At 47.2% G+C, this 24,146-nt stretch overlaps 2 protein-coding genes across 3 annotated transcripts; both read left to right on the forward strand.

Annotated features, from left to right (window-relative positions):
* Window positions 1–902: 902 nt before the first annotated feature.
* On the forward strand, window positions 903–19,689 carry hdac6 (histone deacetylase 6). Of its 2 annotated transcripts, none has more exons than XM_056595812.1 (28): window positions 903–1,087; window positions 1,869–1,989; window positions 2,414–2,506; window positions 2,621–2,703; window positions 2,952–3,036; window positions 3,137–3,177; window positions 3,715–3,811; window positions 4,939–5,036; window positions 6,149–6,253; window positions 6,723–6,791; window positions 7,578–7,704; window positions 7,935–8,000; window positions 8,396–8,455; window positions 8,582–8,671; window positions 9,055–9,158; window positions 10,876–10,943; window positions 11,072–11,219; window positions 11,732–11,860; window positions 11,945–12,113; window positions 12,667–12,872; window positions 13,228–13,420; window positions 14,159–14,308; window positions 14,515–14,692; window positions 14,787–14,920; window positions 15,029–15,355; window positions 15,778–15,924; window positions 17,247–17,375; window positions 18,731–19,689. In XM_056595812.1, the coding sequence occupies exons 2-28, from the start codon at window positions 1,915–1,917 to the stop codon at window positions 18,797–18,799; spliced, it is 3,240 nt and encodes a 1,079-aa protein (XP_056451787.1). In that variant the 5' UTR covers window positions 903–1,087; window positions 1,869–1,914; the 3' UTR covers window positions 18,800–19,689. The 2 variants fall into 2 exon arrangements, with proteins under 2 accessions (XP_056451787.1, XP_056451795.1); XM_056595820.1 differs by having other exon boundaries at window positions 1,029–1,087; window positions 1,874–1,989.
* Window positions 19,690–20,855: 1,166 nt separating this feature from the next.
* Window positions 20,856–23,113, forward strand: lhfpl4b (LHFPL tetraspan subfamily member 4b). Its single transcript, XM_056591442.1, has 3 exons — window positions 20,856–21,041; window positions 21,458–21,658; window positions 22,943–23,113. The coding sequence occupies exons 1-3, from the start codon at window positions 20,856–20,858 to the stop codon at window positions 23,111–23,113; spliced, it is 558 nt and encodes a 185-aa protein (XP_056447417.1).
* Window positions 23,114–24,146: the final 1,033 nt, after the last annotated feature.

Genomic DNA, 24,146 nt, shown 5'->3' on the forward strand with positions numbered 1-24,146 from the left:
ACAAAACAATAACAAAAGAAGCACCAGCATTTACTATAATATAAAGTGTCTGGATTCAGGTTGCTAGTTGAGATCCTGTTGCAGAATTAACAGTGCATGGCCTACTACAGTTCCAGGTAGGTGGAGCTCAATTTCAGCTAATTGGTCTTTTTGGATTCTGGAGTTGGAACACGACAGAGAGTATCAGAGAGACTTTAAGGTTGGCGAAAAATTGCAGAGTCGGCCTGACCCAAAGCAATCGTTATCTTTATTCGGCTCCCCCACTTCGGCCTTGGAAGGCTGATATCTCTCCACTCCCCTGGTTGTTATGCAGACAGATGCCCTGCCACCCTCCCCCCATCCTCCACCTCCCGTGAACTTTCTCTCTGGTTCAGAACTCTTCGTGGTCGTCTCCACGGCGTCAGACGGGAGAGACACTGTTGAGTCTGGTTGGAGATGGAGTCCTTGGGCACACACACACACACACACACACACACACACACACACACACACACACACACACACACACACACACACACACACACACACACACACACACACACACACACACACACACACACACACACACACACACACACACACCCACCCCCTGGACTCACCGCCTACTGGACGCCCTCCCCCCTCCCCGTCCCTCGTTGCAGCACAGTTTTTTTTCCCTCGTCACCCTCTTGTTTCGCTTTTTTTAAAAAACTTTTCTTATCTAACGCGGGCCGCATGTTTCTTGTCTAACAAGCGCCTGACAGTCTCTCCGTCCTGTCTCCCCACCACACTGTCTTTTATGTTTCTTGGACGGAATGTAACTGGTAATTTCGTTGCTCTGTAACATGTGCAATGACAATAAAGTACTATCTATCTATCTATCTATCTACATGGTGTAGTTTAATCAAATTTCCATAATGAACTGTTGGGTCAATTCAAAACTCGTCTTCTATTCTAATTTGATCAATAAAAACAGCTGACTTTTAACTGCTGTTGGTTTTGGTGGTTCGTGACGCGTCTCTACCGTCATCAGGATGCGCCGCCTCAGTGTTGACTTCGGCTATCGAGCTAACGAGCTAATGTGCTAGGCAGCCAGGAGTCATTGCTGGCAAGTCAACTTTCTCATTGTTTCAAAAATCTCCTCCTCCGATCGATAACACCATAACGAATAGAAGCATTGTAACCTGTCAACCCGCGAAGATTAGATAGAAGACAGGCTGTAGAAGCTCTTTAGGATTCAACTACGACAGCAGAATCACGTCTGGCTGACGTGATGATGTGATCATCCACCTCTAAACTAAACCACCTCTGTTTGAACCATCTTCACTACATCATCTTAACTACACCGCCTTTACCACATAATCTTAACTACACCACCTTTACCATATCATCCAACTAAACCATCTCTGTTTGACCAATCTTCACTATATCATCTCAACTCCACCACCTTTACTACATCATCAAACTGCACCAGCTTTACTACATCATCTAACTACACCACCTTCACTACATCATCTTAACTACACCACCTTCACTACATCCTCTTAACTACAACATCATCGTAACTACATCATCGTAACTACACCATATTTATTATATCCTCTTTACAACATCATCTTGACTCCACCATCTTTACTCCCAAATCTTTACTCCATCTTGTATCGAGGGGTCTACATTATTATATGAATGAACTCTTTACTGCCCAGTTTCACTCTGTGACGTTATGCTAACTGACGCTATAAAGTCTTTACATCATGTGTCTCTGTTGTTATTCTACCTTAATTTGCACTAGCTTAGCATTAGGATAGCCCCCATCAAGGTAGACCGCCTTGCATTAGCATATGCTTTAGCATTGGTGTCACCCCAGTACTGTATCTGTGTCTCGCTAGGTTAGAAGCCAGAGGTGCTGGGCACAACTGGATCTTTTTGGTTTCCATGGATACCAAACCATCAGGAGCCAGACCGGCCCGCAGGTCTCCACGCCTCCCAAACTCCAACTCCAACGCGCAGGTCTCTCAGCGAACAGAGGGTCTGAGGGCTCCAGCAAGTAGAGCTCTTGAGAGTAGCTAGTAGAGTTCTGATGGTTCTACCTAATAGAGCTCTGAGGTTCTAGCTAGTAGAGTTCTTATGGTTCTAGCTAGTCACTTCTGACATCACAAGTGGGCGTGTTCACCTAGATGTCTACTGGGTAGGCTGGTAGACTGATCTATCCAGCACACATCTATATGGACACATATTTTCAAAACGGCTTGTAACGGCTAATCAGACTCACACCTGGTGGTATAATCTGTCACCTTTAAGCCTTTGTCCCCTTTACCAAAGTACAAACCCTACCAGTGGATGATTGACAGCCAGACAGACGTGGGAGGGTTCTTTGTTGAGGAAGCAGCATTATGTATCTTGTGTTGACGGGCTGTGTGTGTGTTTGCATTAGGGGAGAAGTGAGGAGCTGAAGGAGGCGAAGCGAAAAGGAAAGATGGACCGAAGTAAGGGGGAAGATGAGCTTGTAGCCCAACTCAAACACCTGGTAAACACACACACACACACACACACACACACACACACACACACACACACACACACACACACACACACACACACACACACACACACACACAGTGCTGATTGTGCCTCTTTGCAGGAGGTGTCCAGGTCTCTGGCCAGTGGAACAGGTTTAGTTCACAGCGAAGAATTTACCCGTCACAACTGTCTGTGGGACCCCAGGTACCTTTCTGTCTGTCTCTCTGTGTGCCTGTCTGTCTCTGGTCTATCTGTCTGCCTCTGTGCTACATGTGTGTTCTTCTGTCTGCATCTCTCTCTCTGACTGTGCGTGTCTCTCGGACTTCCTGTCTGTGTGTCTCTATATCTTTATGCCAGTCTGTCTTTGTTTGTCTGTCTGGCATAACGTGTGTGTGTGTGTGTGTGTGTGTGTGTGTGTGTGCGTGTGCGTGTGTGCCTGTGTGTGTGTGTAGTCACCCAGAGTGTCCTGACAGAGTGACGGCCATCATGGAGGAGTTGGAGCGCCGCGACCTCCGACCTCGCTGCCTCGCCGTGGAGGTCATTAGCATATTAATGTGTTCATCTTCTCATCTATATTCAAATGTATTCATTCATCATCATATTGATGTATATAGTCATCTGTGTATGTATCTTCCAGCCTCGTGAAGCCACGGAACAGGAGCTGCGGCTGGTCCATAAGTAATACATAATCTTTAATGTATCACCTTTGATACATCACCTTTAATGCATCACCTTTAATCCAGCACCTTTAATACATAATCTTTAATGCACCATCTTTAGTACATCATCTTCAATATATAATCTTTAATACATCATCTTTAATACCTCAACTTAACCTAACCTTAATACCTAACCTTTATTACGTCTGCTTTAATACATCATCTTTATTCTATCATATTATCATTTACCTTATGTAGGATTTTATAGGCTATACAATTCATAATCCGGAACACATAACTTGATGTCCTATTGATAACACAATTATGAAATATATACAGTGTTTACCTGACAAATTGACACAATATAACAGAACATACCTGCTTTTGATTGGTTGAGCTGTGTTCTGATTGATTGAGCTGTTTTCTGATTGGTCGAGCTGTGTTCTCATTTGTTGAGCTGTGTTTGATTGGTTGAGCTGTTTGATTGGTTGAGCTGTTTGATTGGTTGAGCTGTGCTCTAATGTGTTGATCTGTTTTCTGATTGGTTGTTTTCTAGGAAGGACTATGTGGATCTGATGAGGAAGACTCAGACGATGTCAGAGAAAGAACTTCAGACTATATCAGAAAACTACGACTCCGTCTACATCCACCCTGTAGGTAGACATTCAGAATATTATTTAAATCTTTATATTTATATTTATATACATACAATATATATATATATATATATTAGTGCTGTGAGTTAAACGCATTATTAACGGCGTTAACGCAAACCAATTTTAACGGCGTTAATTTTTTTATCGCACGATTAACGCAATTGTATATATATATATATTTTTTTTTTCTTTGGCCCAAAACAAAGAAGCAGTATCCTGACTGCAATGTTCAAGGCAGTATGTTTCTATGTTCATCGTTTAATTGCACTATAGGCTTTTTTTGTGTATCGTTCTGTTTTGATCAGTATATGCCAATGTTGTTATCAATAAAAAAAACATTTGCACAAGGCAAGCGGATGCACTCCATGTTGATAAGAGCATTAAAATTAGAACAATTAATGGGACAAAGAAATCAAGGGATATTTAGCATATAATTTTTTTTGCGATTAATCGTGAGTTAACTATGACATTAATGCGATTAATCGCGATGAAATATTTTAATCGCTTGACAGCACTGATATATATTAGAGCTGTCAGTTAAACGCGTTATTAACGGCGTTAACGCAAACCAATTTTAACGGCGTTAAAAAATTATCGCGCAATTAACGCAATTGTTTTATTTAAACAATTCTTTTTTTTTTCTTTTTTTTCTTTGGCTCAAAACATAGAAGCAGTAGCCTGACTGCTATGTTCAAATTACATTTGTTCAAAGCAGTCGTTTAATTGCACTATAGGCTCTTTTTTTGTATCGTCCTGTTTTGATCAGTATATGCCAATGTTGTTATCAATAAAAAATCATTTGCACAAGGCAACCGATGCATTTCACCATGTTGATAAGATAATTAAAATGAGAAGAATTATGGGACAAAAAAATCAAGGGATATTTAGCATAGAAAAATAATTTGCGATTAAACGCGATTAATCGTGAGTTAACTATGACATTAATGCGATTAATCACGATTAAATATTTTAATCGCTTGACAGCTCTAATATATATATAATATGTATATGTATATTAATGTGTGTGTGTGTGTGTGTGTGTGTGTGTGTGTGTGTGTGTGTGTGTGTGTGTGTGTGTGTGTGTGTGTGTGTGTGTGTGTGTGTGTGTGTGTGTGTGTGTCTAGGACTCGTTCCGCGTGGCCTCTCTGGCTGTGGGCTCTCTCCTTGAGCTCGTCGACAAGGTCATGACCTCTGAACTCAGGAATGGGTTCTCAGTCTCGAGGTAACAAGATGGATCCAAACAGGTTAACCAGGATAATCACACCAATGTAACTGGTTTAACTAGACAGCTCTAATCATACCAGTACAACAGACCAGTATCACCAGTATAACCAGACCAGTTAACCTGTATAAACGTACCAGTATAACCATTTAATCAGGCCAGTATAGCCATTATAACCATCCAAGTAGAACTCACTTAACTAGACCAGGATAACGAGTACAACCTCAGCAGGATAACACCACACCACACCAACATAACCAGTATGACAGACTACTATAACCAGACCAGAATAACCAGTATAGCAGACTACTATAACCAGACCAGTATAACCAGTATGACAGACTATTATAACCAGACCAGTATAACATACTACTATAACCAGACCAGTAGAGCCAGTATAACAGACTACTATAACCAGACCAGTATAACCAGTACAGCAGTACTATAACCAGACCAGCTTAACCAGTATAACAGACTACTATAACCAGACCAGTATAACCAGTATAACATACTACTATAACCAGACCAGTATAACCAGTATAACAGACCACTATAACCAGACCAGTATAACCAGTATAACAGTACTATAACCAGACCAGTCTACCCAGTATAACCAAAGCAGAATAGCAATAGCAACATAATCAGTATGAACAGTCTAACCCAGGGGTGCCCAACCTTTTTTGCCCCAAGATCTACTTTTCAAGTAGCCAACCTCCCGAGATCTACCAGCAAACCTACCTTCAAGCGGGGGGGGGGGGGGGGGGGGGGGGGTAGGTCTTAGCTTGTTTCCCCTCAGCCATGCCAACGTTTAGGAGTGTGTAACTACTGTTGACGGCTTTCAACTGCTGTTAACAGCACATGCGCTACCGCACGTATATGTCCCGCGCAAATTTAATTTTATTAAAAAAAAAAAAGAAAAACTTTTTTTTTTTTTTTTTCTTCACCCCTCGCGATCGACTTGGGATCTGTCGGCGATCTACTGGTAGACCGCGATCGACTGGTTGGGCACCCCTGGTCTAACCAGACCAGTAAGCAGTATGACCAGTCAGGCCAGTATGTAGTGTGACCACTGTACCCAGTATAACCAGTATAACCAGTATGTTCTCTTCCAGGCCGCCGGGGCACCATGCCCAGTTTGACCAGGCCAATGGCTACTGTCTGTTTAACAACGTTGCCATAGCAACACGCTACGCCCAGAGACAGCACAGAGTGAAACGGTACACAAACACACACGCACATATGCACACACAAACACACACATACACACACACAAACACACACGTGCACGCACAAGCATGCGTGCCGGTGTGCCCTGAAGACCAGAGCACTAGTAGATCTTTAGAAATGTAGTTCCCGTTGTTCGACAAAACCTAAAATAATCGGTTGAATGTGGACGTTACTGATCAGACCTCCTCCACTTTTGTCAACATTTTGATACCTATGATCACCTGTATCTATCAAACCGTTTGTTTGGCCTTGATTTTACAATATGATTGACGCACAATGGAGTTAGACGTATTGAACCTACGACCACGTTCTGACGGTCTGTGTGGTGTGGTGTTGGCGGGCCATAGAGGAGGATGAGAACAGCGTAGTGAACCTACGACCACGTTATGACGGTCTGTGTGGTGTGGTGTTGGCGGGCCATAGAGGAGGATGAGAACAGCGTGTTGTTGATGTGGGCAGGGTGCTGGTGGTGGACTGGGACGTGCATCATGGACAGGGGATCCAGTACGCCTTCGAGGAAGACCCCAGGTAGGAGAACCTCTCCTCCCTCTTCCTCTCCTCCTCTCTCTTCCTCTCCTCCTCTCTCCTCTCCTCCTCTCCTCTCCTCCTCTCTCTTCCTCTCTCCTCTCCTCCTCTCTCCTCCTCTCTCCTGTCCTCTCTTCTACTACTCCCTTTTTGTATTAACATGTGTTTGTGTGTCTGTGTACTGTGTGTGGGTGTGGGTGTCCTTTTTGTGTGTCTGTGTGTGTGTGTGTATGTATGTGTGTACTGTGTGTGTGTTTGTGTGGTTCTGTGTGTGGGTGTGTGTGTGTGTGTCCTTTTTGTGTGTGTATGCGTGTACTGTGTGTGTGCGTATGCGTGTACTGTGTGTGTGTGTGTGTGTATGCGTGTACTGTGTGTGTGTGTGTGTGTGTGTGTGTGTGTGTATGCGTGTACTGTGTGTCTGTGTGTGTGTGTGTGTGTGTGTGTGTGTGTATGCGTGTACTGTGTGTGTGTGTGTGTGTGTGTGTGTATGCGTGTACTGTGTGTGTGTGTGTGTACGCGTGTACTGTGTGTGTGTGTGTGTGTGTGTGTGTGTGTGTGTGTATGCGTGTACTGTGTGTCTGTGTGTGTGTGTGTGTGTGTGTGTGTGTATGCGTGTACTGTGTGTGTGTGTGTGTGTGTGTGTGTATGCGTGTACTGTGTGTGTGTGTGTGTACGCGTGTACTGTGTGTGTGTGTGTGTGTGTATGCGTGTACTGTGTGTGTGTGTGTGTGTGTGTGTGTGTACTGTGTGTGTGTGTGTGTGTGTGTGTGTGTGTGTGTGTGTGTGTAGTGTGCTGTACTTCTCGGTCCACAGGTATGAGAAGGCGGGGTTCTGGCCTCACCTGCAGGCCTCTGATAGTCCTGTAGCCGGATCAGGAGCCGGTCTGGGGTACACCATCAACCTGCCCTGGAACAAGGTCTGTCTGTCTGCCTGTCTGTCTGTCTGCATGTCTGTCTATCTGCGTGTCTGTCTTATCGGTCTGTTTGTCTGCATGTCTGTGTCTGCATGTCTGTCTATCGGTCTGTCTGTCTGCGCGTCTGTCTGCCTGTCTGTCTACGTGTCTCTCTATCGGTCTGTCTGTCTGTGTGTATACTTTTGCGTGTAAACATTTATGTATATTCTTTATATTACCCTGTGTTTCTACAGACTGGCATGACTGATGCTGATTACATCACTGCCTTTCAACACCTACTTCTACCCGTAGCATATCAGGTAACACTCACCTTTACAGGTAACACTCACCTGTATCAGGTAACACTCACCTGTAGAGGTAACACTGACCTGTACCGGGTAACAGTGACCTGTACAGGTAACACTCACCTGTACAGGAAACACTGACCTGTACCAGGTAACAATGATCTGTACCAGGTAACACTCACCTGTACAGGTAACACTCACCTGTACAGGTAACACTCACCTGTACCAGGTAGCACAGTTTAGTTTACAGTTTAGAACCAGCCCCAGCCGGTTCTGGTGTTAATGTTTGTTTGTGTGTGTGTGTGTGTGTGTGTGTGTGTGTGTGTGTGTGTGTGTGTGTGTGTGTGTGTGTGTGTGTGTGTGTGTGTGTGTGTGTGTGTGTGTGTGTGTGTGTGTGTGTGTGTGTGTAGTTCCAGCCCCAGCTGGTTCTGGTAGCCGCTGGGTTCGATTGCGTCCGAGGAGACCCGAAGGTAAACAACCTGTTGACCTCATCATAACATCATACTTACCCTTCATATCCACTGTTAACCCTCGGTCTGTCTGTCTGTCTGTCTGTATGTCTGTGTGTTGGTGTGCGTGTGTGTGTGTGTGTCCAGGGGGAGATGGAGGCCACCCCCCAGTGTTTCTCCGTCCTGACCCGGATGCTGATGGGTCTGGCAGAGGGGAGGGTCCTCCTGGCTCTGGAGGTACGAGGAGATATATGAACCGAGGAATGGCTGTGTGTGTGTGTGTGTGTGTGTGTGTGTGTGTGTGTGTGTGTGTGTGTGTGTGTGTGTGTGTGTGTGTGTGTGTGTGTGTGTGTGTGTGTGTGTGTGTGTGTGTGTGTCCGTGCGTATATGCTTACATATGTAGGTTATACTGTATGTAGGTTATTTTGGTATGTATGGTAGGTTAGTGGAGTAGGTGTGTTATTCATGTTATTTTTTGTTTTGCATGTTTACGAGGATAATTATAAACAAAGAACACACAAAAAAAAATTCTCTATACTTACTATATTGACACGTGTCACTTCCCATCCTGTGTACATGTGCGTGTGTGTGTGTGTGTGTGTGTGTGCGTGCGTGCGTAGGGAGGTTATAACCTCCGGTCTACAGCAGAGGGCGCTGCAGCGTGTGTCAGCTCTCTCCTGGGGGACCCCTGCCCCCCACTCTCCTCCTCTTCTCCTTCTCTCAGGTATTCATTAGAATAAGCATTATAACATTAGCATTAGCCTCATATCATAACTAATACTTCATTATGAACCTCAACCTCTGTCTCTCTCTCTCTCTGTTTCTCTCTCTCTCTCTCTCTCTCTTTCTCTCTCTCAAATTCAAATTCAAAAAAGCTTTATTGGCAGGACTATTGGTAAACCAAACAGTGGGGCCAGAGAACGTCAGAACAATATGCACATATATCAACCTGTAACAACATAACATACAGATGTACATATAGAAAAAAAAATGAAATGAAAAGCTACATAAAATGCATTATAGGTTACTAAAAATCAGTAATCAATCAAACAGTGAGGCCTGGTACAGAATGTCATCCTCTCATTTTGTGGCAAGCTGTAATAAACTGTCCTGCGAGGACGAAGCTCTCTTTTCTCTCTCCCATTAATATTTGTAGTTGGTCTACATGGGAGTTTATAAAATCGGGGTGTTTTGGGCCGAATTTGCATTTTCGTGGACATTTTTGAATTTGGGGCAGTGTAGGAGGAAGTGCTGCTCGGTCTCTACAGCAGCGTCTTCACACTGCTGGCACAGCCGCTCCTCTTTGGGCAGCCATGTTTTCTTATGGCGGCCTGTTTCTTTGGCCAGGCTGTGAGCGCTTAGTCTGCACTTTGTTAACACACCGTGTCAAGCATCAGTGACTGTGGTCAGGTAGGGGGCCACAGTGTACTGTCTATTTAGGGCCAGATAACACTGCCTTTTGCTCCGTGTGTGTGTTTTACTGTTCCAATGGGTGAGGTAGGTTTGTTTCTGATGTGTAAAAGAATTTGGTTGAGTCAGGAGGAGAACATTTGGAATGTTCTCCGACTGGTCCTGGGGCCGAGCAGCGGGGGAACCTGTCTGTGGACAGGGGACTCCGGTTCATCTCTTGGCTTTGCAGGGCTTTGTGCTGGAAGGAGTGGGGGTCACTTTGTTGTGCCAAATTATAATGCCTCCTGAATCTCTGCGATGCTCTCTGGGGAGGAGGGGGGGGGGGGGGTTGTGTGGGTGAGTCGTCTCTTGCTGGGGGTGGCTCCTCCCTGTCGTCGTCCTAAGGCTGCATCCTTGAGGGCTCTAGCAAAGACACCCACCATGTCTCAGCGGAGGCCAGGTGTACGTTGGGCAGGGGGGAACATCCTTGGTAGATATCGGGGTTCACCCTGTGGATGGTGGCGGGGTGAAAGTCTCTCCGGGGCAGGATGGGGGAGACGTTGCATCAGCCACGGTTTTAGGTAGCATGGTAGCCTTGAGCTTAAATGACCTTAAAAAACCTTAAATTAACTTTTGGGCTTCAGCCCTATTTTCAAAAAGGGTAAGTGTTTCTGTAGCTCACAATATAATTTATCGATATAGTTTGTCCTCTTTGTTTTGGCGTCGCTGTTCATGTCTCATCGATGTTTTGAGGTTTTTTAGCTTCCTACCTCTCTTCTGCTAGCAGCCTGCTCAATGGGCTCTCCTCTTGGTTTTCCCTGTTTTCCCATTCGGCTGTCTTTCTTCCATTAGCTGCTGCGCTCAAGGGCTTCATTCAGTTGGTCATTTTTTAAGTTGATCTCAATTTAAAAAGTTAAAACATCTGTAATTTGTAATTTTGAGTGGAGCTCGAGTGAATCATGACTGTCTCCACTCTCTCTCTCTCTCTCTCTCTCTCTCTCTCTCTCTCTCTCTCTCTCTCTCTCTGCTATTCCTCTATGTCTCTCTCCCAGTGCTCTGACATCGATCTCTGAGACCATCTCAGCTCACTATCCCTACTGGAGCCGCCTGCAAGTCCTGGGTACACGCACTTACACACACACCAACACACGTGCACACACACTCGCAAACGCAGACACACTTGCACGCGCACACACCTTTACACGGCATGGGAATCCTCATGTCACCAGACGGTGTGATTTGTTTCAGAGGGCGGCCCATTGGCTGATGATGTGGTCATTAGACACAAAGCCAATGAGGAGCAGGTAGGAGAGACAAGCCCCTCCCCCCTGGGCGTCATGACGACGGGCCTGGCCTACGACGAGAGAATGATGGAGCACCTCAACCTCTGGGACAGGTGAGATATTTCTCTCGCTCTCTCTCTTCTAACTATATCTCTCTTTCTCTCTCTCTCTCTCGCTCGCGCTCGCTCGCTCTCTCCATTCCTCCTCTCTTCTAACTATATCTCTCTTTCTCTCTCTCTCTCTCTCTCGCTCCTCATCTTCTCTCCTCGTGTCTTCTCCTCTCCCGCTCTCTCGAATATATCTCCTCTTTCCTCTCGCTTCTCTCTCCTCTCTCTCTCTCTCTAATTCTAAACTATATGTCCCTCTCTCTCTCATCTCAGCTCTCTCTCCCTTCTCCCTCTCCCTCTCTCTCCTCTCTCGCACCGCATCTCCACTCTCGCCTCTTCTCCTCCCCTCATCCTCTCTTCTCTACCGTCTCTCTCTCTCCTCTCTCCCCTCCCGCTCTCAGCTCTCCCTCTGCTCTCTCTCTCTCCTCCCTCACTCTCTCCTCTCTCTCCCCTCTCTCTCATCTTCTTCTCCTCAATCTCTCTCTCCTCTCTCTCTCTCTCTCTCTCTCTCTCTCCAGCCACCACCCCGAGCAGCCCCAGCGGATCTCTAAAATCTTCAACAAACACCTTGACCTGGGATTGGTCGACCGTTGCCAACGGATACCAGCTCGCCTCGCTACCGAGGGGGAACTGGCCATGTGCCACAGGTAGAGAGTGATACACATATATGTATTAAATATAAATATGAATATATATATATATCCACATATATCCATGTGTGTGTGTCGCAGTGAGGAGCACATCGAGGTCATGAAGGCGACGGCCGCCCTGAAGTCCAGGGACCTCCACCGTCTGGCCTCAGAGTACAACTCTGTGTTCCTGAGCCAGCAGAGCTACAGCGCCGCCCTGCTGGCCGCTGGGGCCGCCTTCAACGCTGCCCAGGGAATCCTCACCGGACAGGTGCTCACACCGCTGCACTGCACTGCACTGCACTGCACTGCACGACATTATAACTCTATAACTACACTACCACTACACAACACTGCTGCACTGCACTGCACTGCACTGCACTGCACGACACTACCACTACACAACACAACACTACCACTACACAACACAACACTACCACTACACAACACAACACTACCACTACACAACACAACACTACCACTACACAACACAACACTACCACTACACAACACTACCACTACACAACACAACACTACCACTACACAACACTACACGACACGACACTACCACTACACAACCCTACACTGCACTCCAGTCTCTCTCTCTCTCTCTAACGTCTCTCTCTCTCTCTCTCTCTCTCTCTCTCTCTCTAATGTCTCTCTCTCTCTCTCTCTCTCTCTAATGTCTCTCTCTCTCTCTCTCTAATGTCTCTCTCTCTCTCTCTCTCTTTAACCTCTCTCTCTCTGTCTCTCTCTCTCTCTCTCTCTCTCTCTCTCTCTCTCTCTCTCTCTCTCTCTCTCTCTTTCTCTCTCTCTCTCTCCAGCTGTGTAACGCAGTGGCGATCGTCCGCCCCCCAGGGCACCATGCTGAGCGGGGGTCCGCCTGTGGTTTCTGTCTGTTCAACACGGCCGCCCTGACCGCCCGCTACGCCCAGTCCCTCCCGGGCCACGCCGCTCTGCGCGTCCTCATCCTGGACTGGGACATTCACCATGGCAACGGCACTCAGCACATGTTCCAGGAGGACGACAGGTGAGAAGGGCGGCATGCTAACGCTCCCTAGCATCAGCTCACAGCCAAGATAGAGCAGATGAATGACTAGCGTAGCTGGTAGCTAAGCTGGTAGCCATGGCTGGTAGCTTAGCTGGTAGCCTAACAAATTTAAATGACATGTTGGCGGGAGCTGACAGCTAGGCTAGCTAACTAATATGCTTACAGATATAAATTATGTTTTGGTGGGAACTGGCACCTAATCTACCAGCTATGCTAACATATTTAAATGACGTGTTGGTTGGAGCTAACTGCTATGCTAACAGTTATAAATGATGTTTAGGCGGGAGCGGGCACCTATGCTCACAGCTGTGCTAACATCCCTCCCTCCCATCAGCGTCCTCTACATCTCTCTCCATCGCTATGACAACGGAACCTTCTTCCCCACCTCCGAGGACGCTGACTGCGACAGGGTGGGCGTCGGCCAGGGGGCGGGCTTTAACGTCAACATCCCGTGGAACGGCCGACCAATGGGAGACTCCGACTACCTGGCGGCCTTCCATCACATAGTCCTGCCCATCGCTACTGAGGTACAGACAGACAGACAGACAGGTAGACAGACAGGTAGAGAGACACACTGAGGTTAGTCTAGTCTAACCCAGGTCCCTCTGGTCTAGTTTAACCCAGGTCTCTCTGGTCTAGTTTAACCCAGGTCTCTCTGGTCTAGTTTAACCCAGGTCTCAGGTCTAGTCTAACCCAGGTCTCTGGTCTAGTTTAACCCAGGTCTCTCTGGTCTAGTTTAACCCAGGTCTCTCTGGTCTAGTTTAACCCAGGTCTCTCCCATCTAATTTAACCCGGGTCTCTCTGGTCTAGTTTAACCCAGGTCTCTCTGGTCTAGTTTAACCCAGCTCTCTCTGGTCTAGCTTAACCCGGGTCTCTCTGGTCTAGTTTAACCCAGGTCCCTCTGGTCTAGCTTAACCCGGGTCTCTCTGGTCTAGTTTAACCCAGGTCCCTCTGGTCTAGTTTAACCCAGGTCCCTCTGGTCTAGTTTAACCCGGGTCTCTCTGGTCTAGTTTAACCCGGGTCTCTCTGGTCTAGTTTAACCCAGGTCTCTCTGGTCTAGTTTAACCCGGGTCTCTCTGGTCTAGTTTAACCCAGGTCCCTATGGTCTAGTTTAACCCAGGTCTCTCTGGTCTAGGTTAACCCGGGTCTCTCTGGTCTAGTTTAACCCAGGTCTCTGGTCTAGTTTAACCCAGGTCTCTCTGGTCTAGTTCAACCCAGGTCTCTAGGGTCTAGTAACTAGTCTAACCCAGGTCTCTCTGGTCTAGTTTAACCCAGGTCTGGTCGTGGTCTCCGCTGGTTTCGACGCGGCCCGGGGAGACCCTCTTGGAGGGTACCATGTGACCCCTGAGGGATACGCCCACCTCACCCACCTGCTCTCCCCATTGGCTGGAGGGAAACTACTCATCATCCTCGAGGTGGGAGAACTCATCCTAGAGCTACTAACCTGACTTAGTAACTCATCCTAGAGCTACATGACTAACCTGTCCTAGTTACTCATCCTAGAGCTACATGACTAACCTGACCTAGTAAATCAACCTCCAATTCCTCTCTCTCTCTCTCTCTCTCTCTCTCTCTCTCTCTCTCTCTCTCTCTCTCTCTCTCTCTCTCTCTCTCTCTATAGGGGGGTTATAACTTGACCTCCATCTCAGACTCCATGGCGATGTGTACCAGTGTGTTGCTCGGCGACCCTCCTCCCCCACTAGCCACACCCCTCCCCGCTCCCCGCACCAGCGCCATGGCAACCATCAACAAGGTTCTGCGATGCCACGCCCCCTACTGGAATGCTCTCAGAATAACAAGTACGTAGTCTGTGTGTGTGTGTGTATGTGTGTGTGTGTACTACGGTACCATAGTAATCATCGGTCACCTTTAACACGTTGTACTCCTCCCAAGTTCCCCAGACTCTCCGGGAGTCCTTCCTCTCCCCAAAGCATCATGGGAAGCGTAGTTCTAAAGGGAAAGGCAGGAAGTCTGACACACCGAGCAGAACGGCTGAGCCCCCAGCAGGCCTGGAGCAGAACTACAAGGTACCCCACAACATTAAACACATGTCCTGCTGTGTGTTTGTCCTCCTTGTTGTTATTTCCTCTCCTTGTTTCCTCTCCTTGTTTCCTAACTCTGATCTTCATCCTCAGGACTCAGGCTTAGACCAGCTCACTCAGGGATTGGCTTCTCTGGATATCCACCAAGCTTCCTCAGCCAATCAGATGCCTGTATCTCCAGAGGTGGGCGGGGCTAGACGGAAGGTTGTCCCGCAGAAGAGTCTGAGTCAGGAGGAAGTGAAGCCCTCGCCTCAGGTAGTGACAGCTGAGGACAGCCAGTTAGCTGCCAGCAAGGTGGAGGACAGCCAATCAGAAGCCGCAGTTGGCGTGGCAGGGGCTGAGCCTGAGGAGGAGGGGGCTTGTGGTTGGTCCAAACCTCCTGCCAACCTGGAGCTCATCAGCTGTGGAGACGGGGGAGGGGTGAGTACCACCACTAGACTACCGGAACAAACCAGAATGTACCAGACCTTGCCAGACTATACCAGACCTTGCCAGACTTTACCAGACCAAACCAGACCTTGCCAGACCATACCAGACCTTGCTAGACTATAACAGTCCAAACCCGACCAAACCAGACCAAACCCGACCAAACCAGACCAAACCAGACCAAACCAGACCATACCAGACCAAACTAGACCATACCAGACCATACCAGACCAAACCAGACCAAACTAGACCATATAGTTTCAATCTTGTTTGACCAAACCAGACCTAACAAGATTTATACTTGACAGCCTAGACCTTACAAGACTAGACTCGACTCGATCTAACTGTACCTGACTGTACCTGTCTGTCTGACCGCCTGTCTGTCTGCCTGACCGTCTGCCTGTCTGTCTGTCCAGGGCTCTCTCTACGTGGTGGACCCCCTTCCTTGGTGTCCTCACCTGGACTGTGTTAAGCCCCTCCCCCCGTCAGGAATCGACGTGGGGCGGGCCTGTCTGGACTGTGGCTCTGAGGCCGAGAACTGGACCTGTCTCACCTGCTACCAGGTAACACCTGTCTCACCTGCTCACATCCTGTCTCACCTGCTAGCAGGTGAATGCCTGTCTCACCTGTTAACTAGCTGTCTCCCCTGATAACTACCTGTCTCACCTGGTAACTACATGCCTTCCCTGGTTACTACCCGTCTCCCCTAGTTACTACCTGTCTCCCCTAGTTACTACCTGTCTCCCCTGGTTACTACCTGTCTCCCCTGGTTACTACCTGTCTCCCCTGGTTACTACTAGGGGTGCAACGGATCAAAAAACTCACGGTTCGGATCGTTCCGCGGATCAGAGTCACGGATCGGATCATTTTTCGGATCAGCAAAAAAAATAAATAAATAGCGTTTGTGATTGCTTTAGCCCGGTCTGATTGTGGAAGAAGGGGCTGCTTAAATGCCGCGGTGATGAGCGGTTGTTGAGCCGCTTTCGGTTTCACTCCTGTCAGTGAAACACCGGGGTGATGTCGCTGTAAATGCGTGGCCATGCTCGATGTGTTTTTCTTTATGTTAGCAATCGCTATGTCAGCTATGTGTTACGTCTGTGTGGTAACCTAGGCGACCGGTTTGTGTGGCAGCGCGAGTATATGGAAACAGACGTAGCACTGGAGGCAGCAGTTATCGTTACAGTAGTCACCGAAGTCTAGCCTACTTTTATTTTCCATGCCCACTGTTCTTCATGTTGTACGCTGAGGACAATAAATCACAACGAGCCATAGGACTGTTTGCTTATTGAAAAGGGAACTGTTGCAGACTTTTACCCAGAGCGTGTTAAGTAGCTCTGTCCCTGGAACTAGCAGGAATGGTTACGGCTGTGTGTGGACTGAACATGCGCAAATTTTTTTTTTTTTCATAAATCAATCCGCGGATCATGCGTGTGCCGAACCGAAATAGATGATCCGAACGGATCACGGATCAATGATGATCCGTTGCACCCCTAGTTACTACCTGTCTCCCCTAGTTACTACCTGTCTCCCCTAGTTACTACCTGTCTCCCCTAGTTACTACCTGTCTCCCCTGGTTACTACCTGTCTCCCCTAGTTACTACCTGTCTCCCCTAGTAACTACCTGTCTCCCCTAGTTACTACCTGTCTCCCCTAGTTAATACCTGTCTCACTATCCCTAACTAGATGGTTACTGGTTACTACCTGTCTCCCCTAGTTACTACCTGTCTCCCCTAGTTACTACCTGTCTCCCCTGGTTACTACCTGTCTCCCCTAGTTATTACCTGTCTCCCCTAGTTACTACCTGTCTCCCCTGGTTATTACCTTCCTCCCCTGGTTGCTGGTCTCACCTGATAACCATGGTAACCAGGACGCTGTGTGCCCACAGGTGTTCTGCGGTCGCTACGTCAACGAGCACATGGTGTTCCACGGCGCGGTGACGGAGCACCCCGTCGTCCTCAGCTTCTCTGACCTGTCGGTGTGGTGCTACCGCTGTGAGGCCTACCTGCACAACGAGGTAACACCGGGATCATCTAACCCCCCATGAGGCCGCATTACTGAGAGATAGTGAGTCATCACATAGTTAGGGATAGTGAGTGACCATCAAGTTAGGGATAGTGAGTCATCATGCGTTAGGGATAGTGAGTCATCACATAGTTAGGGATAGTGAGTCATCATGCGTTAGGGATAGTGAGTCATCATTAGTTAGGGATAGTGAGTCATCATGAGTTAGGGATTGTGAGTTATCATCTAGTTAGGGATAGTGAGTCATCGTATAGTTAGGGATAGTGAGTCATCATGAAGTTAGGGATAGTGAGTCATCATTAGTTAGGGATAGTGAGTCATCATGAGTTAGGGATTGTGAGTTATCATCTAGTTAGGGATAGTGAGTCATCATGCGTTAGGGATAGTGAGTCATCGTATAGTTAGGGATAGTGAGTGATCATCAAGTTAGGGATAGTGAGTCCTCATTAGTTAGGGATAGTGAGTCATCATTAGTTAGGGATAGTTAGTCATAATTAGTTGGGGATAGTGAGTCATCATTAGTTAGGGATATTGAGTCATCAACAGCTAGGGATGAGTGATTGATGGTGATAGTGAGTGATGGTGAAACAGATTTATGGTGAGTGATGGTGATAGGTAGCCTGGTCCTACCAGACCATCGTACTTCATTTTCATTTGTACAGAAGGTCTGGAACTGCTCAATTGACAAGCGTTCACTCACTTGGAGGCGGGTGTCTGTAGAAGTTTTAAAATGATTGGATCTGCCCAGTGCCACTCTGGATCTGCCATAACCAATCGCATCGCATTTGGTCGTGACGTATGTCATGCGACGGGACCTGCCGCAAAACACGTTTTGCGCACATGCAGGCTGTACACAAACAAAACAAGATGAAGCGTGAAGATGTATCTGAACGATAGCTGCAGGTTTTGTTTATCTGATGTAAGAGTTCAAGGATCAGTTGTACATTCTAAATTAATATTCTACAGTAACGACAGCGATAATGTTTGTGGTCAACTGTTGACGCTGGGTCTTGTCATTGACTGACTGACTGACTAACTGACTGACTACTCATCTCTGACTACAACTGAAACTGGCGCGCGACCAAGACGTCATCGTTCTCAGCCACTCCCTCTGTTCGCTGATTGGACCGCCAGGAATCGGGTTGACATGGAACGCATTTACATTAAGCAGACCCAGACCTAGTACTGAAGTGAAATGAAAATTGAGCGGAGGTAGGTAGGTGGGCGGCGCCAGGCTAGGTGATAGGAATGATGGTGATAAGAAGTGATGGTGATAGTGAGTGAGTGAGTGATGTGATGGTGAAAGTGAGTGATGGTGATAGTGAGTGATCTTCTTCCTCTCTACAGGTTCTGTTTGAAGCTAAAAACTCCGCTCACCGATGCAAATTTGGAGAGGAAATCCTCCCATGGAGCTGAGGGGAGAGGAGACAAGGGGACAAGGAGAGGAGAAGAGTTCCTAACTTTTATATTGTTCATATTCACTATCCTTGCATTTATCCTGATCAGATATCAGTGTTCACCTCAAGTTCCTTTGGTACGCAACCTATTTAATAATCTTAATTATCTCCTTTGTTCTTATTTTCTACACTGAGTGGCTTTATGTTTTATTTTTGTGTGAATGAGGTTATTGTTTACATTATTTTAAAACGGTGATAATGGAAACACGCAGACCTTCTGTTGACTTGGGTCCAGAAGGCTGTGAGAACACGGTTGAATCACTTTTAGTCACTTAGTCGGAGGCGTTCAGCGTACTGGCTCCATCTTCTCTACACCGTACAGTTCAGGTCAGGGGTCAGGGGTCAGGGGTCAGGTGACGTCAGGCAGCCGCTCCCTCGTAGCTCACACTCCCACCTTGAGTTCCGCTGCAGATTGTCATGTGTTTTTTCCCTGCATGCGATTGTTCGGACTATTATGGTAATTTGATGTGTGAGTCCCCTGATGTGATTGGTTCCTGCAGCGGACCCAGGGTTGCGCGTCCTCTGGCCCGGTTTCCTCCACTGTGTGTGTGTGTTTGGTTGATTTATCCAACGTCAGTGTTAATAAATGACTTTACTTTACCAAAGAGATCTGGTTTCATGTTGCCTCGCCTTCCCTAGCGAGGGACGTAACGTTAAGTAACGTTAAGGTAAGGTAAAGCTCTAAGGTCAACCTTCTCTCTTCTGTCGTCTGGAAACACGCACACAGTTTGGCTGCTCGCTCGCATTCCCACTAACATGTCACATATGTAATGTGTGACGTGACGTGTCACATGTCATTTGTAACATGTTACACGCTCCTGTTCAGGTATACTTGTAGAGCAAGTAATTAAATAAAGGAATATTAAAAAGTAACATTTAATATTTAACATGTAAAATGATGGCATCGACGCCTCCACCTGTTGTTCTTCTTAGGCTTTATTCTTTCGTTCTTATTATCTACAAATGTAGGGACCCTACTACTTCCACAATAGTCCCCCTAGAGACAAAATTCCACATTTAAAATGCAGAGTAACGCTATGTCCTACCAGCTGACCATGGCAGAGTAATGCTATGTCCTACACACAGAGACTCTGGGTACAATTAGTTTTAAGGATTTTACGAAAAACTAATCCCAAAAAGTCGTCTGTGCCTTTTAAACGTCGAAACAACTGTATGCCTGTAAGTGTTTAGTTTTAGACCTACAAATTTGGTTAAGTCGTTTTTGTGTCATAAGGACAGAGGGACCCTAAACACGAAGTTGAGCTAGAAGGACCTTCAACCAGGACCGTAATATCACGACCGTCTCTCTTCACACCACCAGTCAACCTGAACGAAGCGTTAAAACACCGCTTCTCCATCATCAGACCAGGCGGGGCGCTGGAGGAGCGGCTCCTCCGTCCCTCAGAGCCGCGGATCAGTTCATCTTTTACCGACGAGGAACTCAACCTGACAGAGGGTCCTCACTGATCGATACGAGGCGACGAAATCACCGCTTCTCTCTCTATCTCGCCCCCCCCTCCCCTCTCCCCCCCCCCCCTCTCTCTCTCTCTCTCTCTCTCTCTCTCTCTCTCTCTCTCTCTCTCTCTCTCTCTCTCTCTCTCTCTCTCCATCCATTGGTATTTTCGAGACGCGGAGCTCGTGCTGTTCTGCGGTTCCAAGGTAATAGATTTTTATTCCGTCATCACGTCGTCCGTCATATTCAGGAACGTCAGGATGTTTACATCCTAGTCCTGCGCGTTGTACTAGTTGTGTGTGTGTATTTGCGTGTGGTTGTATGTGTGGTTGTGTGTTTGTGCCTCTGCGCTTCTGCCTGTGCTGCTGTGTGTCAGTATGTGTGTGCGCGCGTGTGCGTGAGTGCGTGTATAATAGCGTGTGCGTGTGTTTATAATGTGCGTGTGTGTGTGTGTGTGTGTGTGTGTGTGTGTGTGTGTGTGTGTGTGTGTGTGTGTGTGTGTGTGTGTGTGTGTGTGTGTGTGTGTGTATAACGTGCGTGCGTGTGTTTGTGTGTCCCCCAGATGGCGCTGTCTCCCCCTGAGCTCTACCACACTGAGTTCGTGCGCAGTGCGCGCGCTGTGGGCGTGCTGTGGGGCGTGTGCACCGTGTGTCTGGCCGTACTCCAAGTGGTGGTTCTGGTGCAGCCCGCCTGGGTGGTCACCACGGAGACCAGCTCCTCCGCCTCCGGGACCCTGGGCCTGTTCCAGGTGCGCCAACACACCGGCAGCCAATCACAACGCAGACCTGTTCACTTTGCAACGTCACACATTTATACATACATATTCTGTGCATGCATGTATATATATTTTTATTAATATATATATATATATATATATATTTATTAATGTCTAGATATAAATATATTTTTGTTAATAGCTATCGCTAGATAGCTGTTGTTGCTAGCATGTGTTAATATGGTGTGTGTGTGTGTGTGTGTGTGTGTGTGTGTGTGTGTGTGTGTGTGTGTGTGTGTGTGTGTGTGTGTGTGTGTGTCTATGTGTGTGTGTGTGTGTGCCTGTGTGTGTGTGTGTCTGTCTGTGCGTGTCTGTGCGTGTACGATGTGTGTGTGTGCGTCTCTGTGTATCTGTGGATGTGTGAGTGTGTGTGATGTGTGTGTGTGCAGGTGTGTGTGGAGGGGGACTGGCCCGGTCCGGACTGCCAGGGCTCCCCCTCGGCCCTGGCCCCCCTGCCGGCCTTCCAGACCCCCGCGGTGCTGGTGTGTGTGTCGCTGGGCGCCGTGTGGACCAGCGCCGCCTGCCTGCTGCTCTTCAGGGTCTGCCACTCGGCCGCCGTGTTCAAGAGCTGCGGCTGGCTGCAGCTCACAGCAGGTCTCTGTCTGTCTGTCTGTCTGTCTGTCTGTCTGTCTGTCTGTCTGTCTGTCTGTCTGTCTGTCTGACTGTGTCACTGTCTGTCTGTCTGTCTCTCTGTCTGTCTGTCTGTCTGACTGACTGAGTGTCTGTCTTACTGTTTGTCAGTCCGTCTGTCTGTCTTTCTGCCTGTCTGTCGGACTGTCTGTCTGTCTGTCTGACTGTCTGACTGTGTCACTGTCTGTCTGTCTGTCTGTCTGTCTGTCTGTCTGTCTGTCTGTCTGTCTGTCTGTCTGTCTGTCTGACTGACTGTGTGTCTGTCTTACTGTTTGTCAGTCTGTCTGTCTGTCTTTCTGCCTGTCTGTCGGACTGTCTGTCTGTCTGTCTGTCTGTCTGACTGTCTGTCTGACTGACTGTGTGTCTGACTGTCTGTCTGTCTGTCTTACTGTTTGTCAGTCTGTCTGTCTGTCTGTCTGACTGGCGGTCTGACTGACTGGCTGTCTGTCTTACTGTTTGTCTTACTGTCTGCAATAACCTATTTACCATCTCTAACTAACCATAACCTGATAACAATCCCCTTGTTATCGTTACCATACCATAACTCACTAGACATCAGGTAGTCACTGTCTACATCTCAAATATCTATCACTCTATCCACCACTCCATCTATCTATCCATCCATCTATGTATGAATGAATGAATGAATGTATGTATGTGTGTATGTATGTATGTATGTATGTATGTATGTATGCATGTATGTATGCATGTATGTATGTATGTATGTATGTATGTATGTATGTATGTATGTATGTATGTATGTATGTATGTATGTATGTATGTATGTATGTATGTATGTATGTATGTATGTATGTATGTATGTATGTATGTATGTATGTATGTATGTATGTATGTATGTCTCCCTCCTCTCTCTCTCTCTCTCTCTCTCTCTCTCTCTCTCTCTCTCTTAACCTCCCTGTCTCTCCAGGTGTGTGTCTGTCTCTCGCCTGTCTGCTGTTCCTGGACTCCTGGGACTGTGCGGAGATGAGGGCTCTTTGTGGAGACAGAGTGAGTCTACAGGAAGTGATGTCATCCCATCAACCAGTGATGCTCAAAGGCTATATGTGTGTGTAGATTTATTTATGTATGCACACATATATAAATATATCTAAGTGTATATATATATATATATATACATGTATAAATGCACTTTGTGTAAATTCATCATGTGGCGGTGCAGTGGGCCCCCATCATGTGACGGTGCAGTGTGCCCCCCTGCCCCCCTGTGCTGTCCCGTGCTGCAGGTGGGGAGCTTCCAGCCGGGGAACTGCTCGGTGTCCTGGGTGTTCACGCTGGCCCTGCTGGGGGTGCTGGACTCGGTGATCCTGGCCACGCTGGCCTTCGTCCTGGCCAGCAGACAGGACGCCCTGCTGCCCACGGAGACCAGGGACCAGAACCTGCTTACTAACCCTTAACCTCTCCTTAACCTCTCCGTAACCCTCTCCTTAACCCTTAAACTCTCCTTAAACCTCTCCTTAACCCTGAACCTCTCCTTAACTCTCTCCTTAACCCTTAACCTCTCCTTAACCCCCTCATTAACCCTTAACCTCGCCTTAACCCTCTCATTAACCCTTAACCTCTCCTTAACCCCTAACCTCTCCTTAACCCCCTCATTAACCCCTAACCTCTCCTTAACCCTATCCTTAACCCTTAACCTCTCCATAATCCTCTCCTTAACCCTTAACCTCTTCTTAACCCTCTCATTAACCCTTAACCTCTCCTTAACCCTTAACCTTCTCCTTAACCCAAAACCTTCTCACCAACCCTTAACCTCTCCTTAACCCTCTCCTTAAGCCTAAAAACATTCCTTAATCCACAACTTCTCCCTAACCCTTAACCTCCCCTCAACCCACAAACTCTATTTGAAACTGTAATTTATGTTTTTATGTGTCTTATGAATGATGTATGTAGGTATGCATGTATGAATGATACATGTTTGATGTATGTATGATATGCTGCTACTTGCCCCTGTCTCCTGCCCTATAAGGACCACAATGGAAATAAGCCTTAGGGCTTTATTGTGTCATCCCTGACTATCTTTATTGATATAATGTATGGCACAGGTTGTTGTTCCATATTTTTGTGTCAAGAATGGTCAAATAAAATCTAAAGCTCAATCAACCCTTAACCCTCTCCTTAACCCTTAAACCTTTTCTTGAACCTAAACCTCTCCCTTACCCTTAACCTCTCCTTAACCCTTCTCACCATCCCTGAACCCTCTCCCTCACCCTTAACCCTCACCCTAACCCTCTCTTTAAATCGTTCCCAAATCCTGTTGTCTGTTAAATTGTAAATATTCTGAGAAGAGAATTAAAACTATATTCTAAGGACTATGTTTATGGTTATTTGGCGATACATGGGAACATAAACGAGGGATACCAAGAACACCAGGGGTCAAGGGTCAAACACACACACAGGATCTGAACTTTAGGTCGCGCCTTTATTTTG

The sequence above is a fragment of the Gadus chalcogrammus genome, chromosome 1, assembly GCF_026213295.1.
Source record: "Gadus chalcogrammus isolate NIFS_2021 chromosome 1, NIFS_Gcha_1.0, whole genome shotgun sequence".
Lineage (NCBI taxonomy): Eukaryota > Metazoa > Chordata > Actinopteri > Gadiformes > Gadidae > Gadus > Gadus chalcogrammus.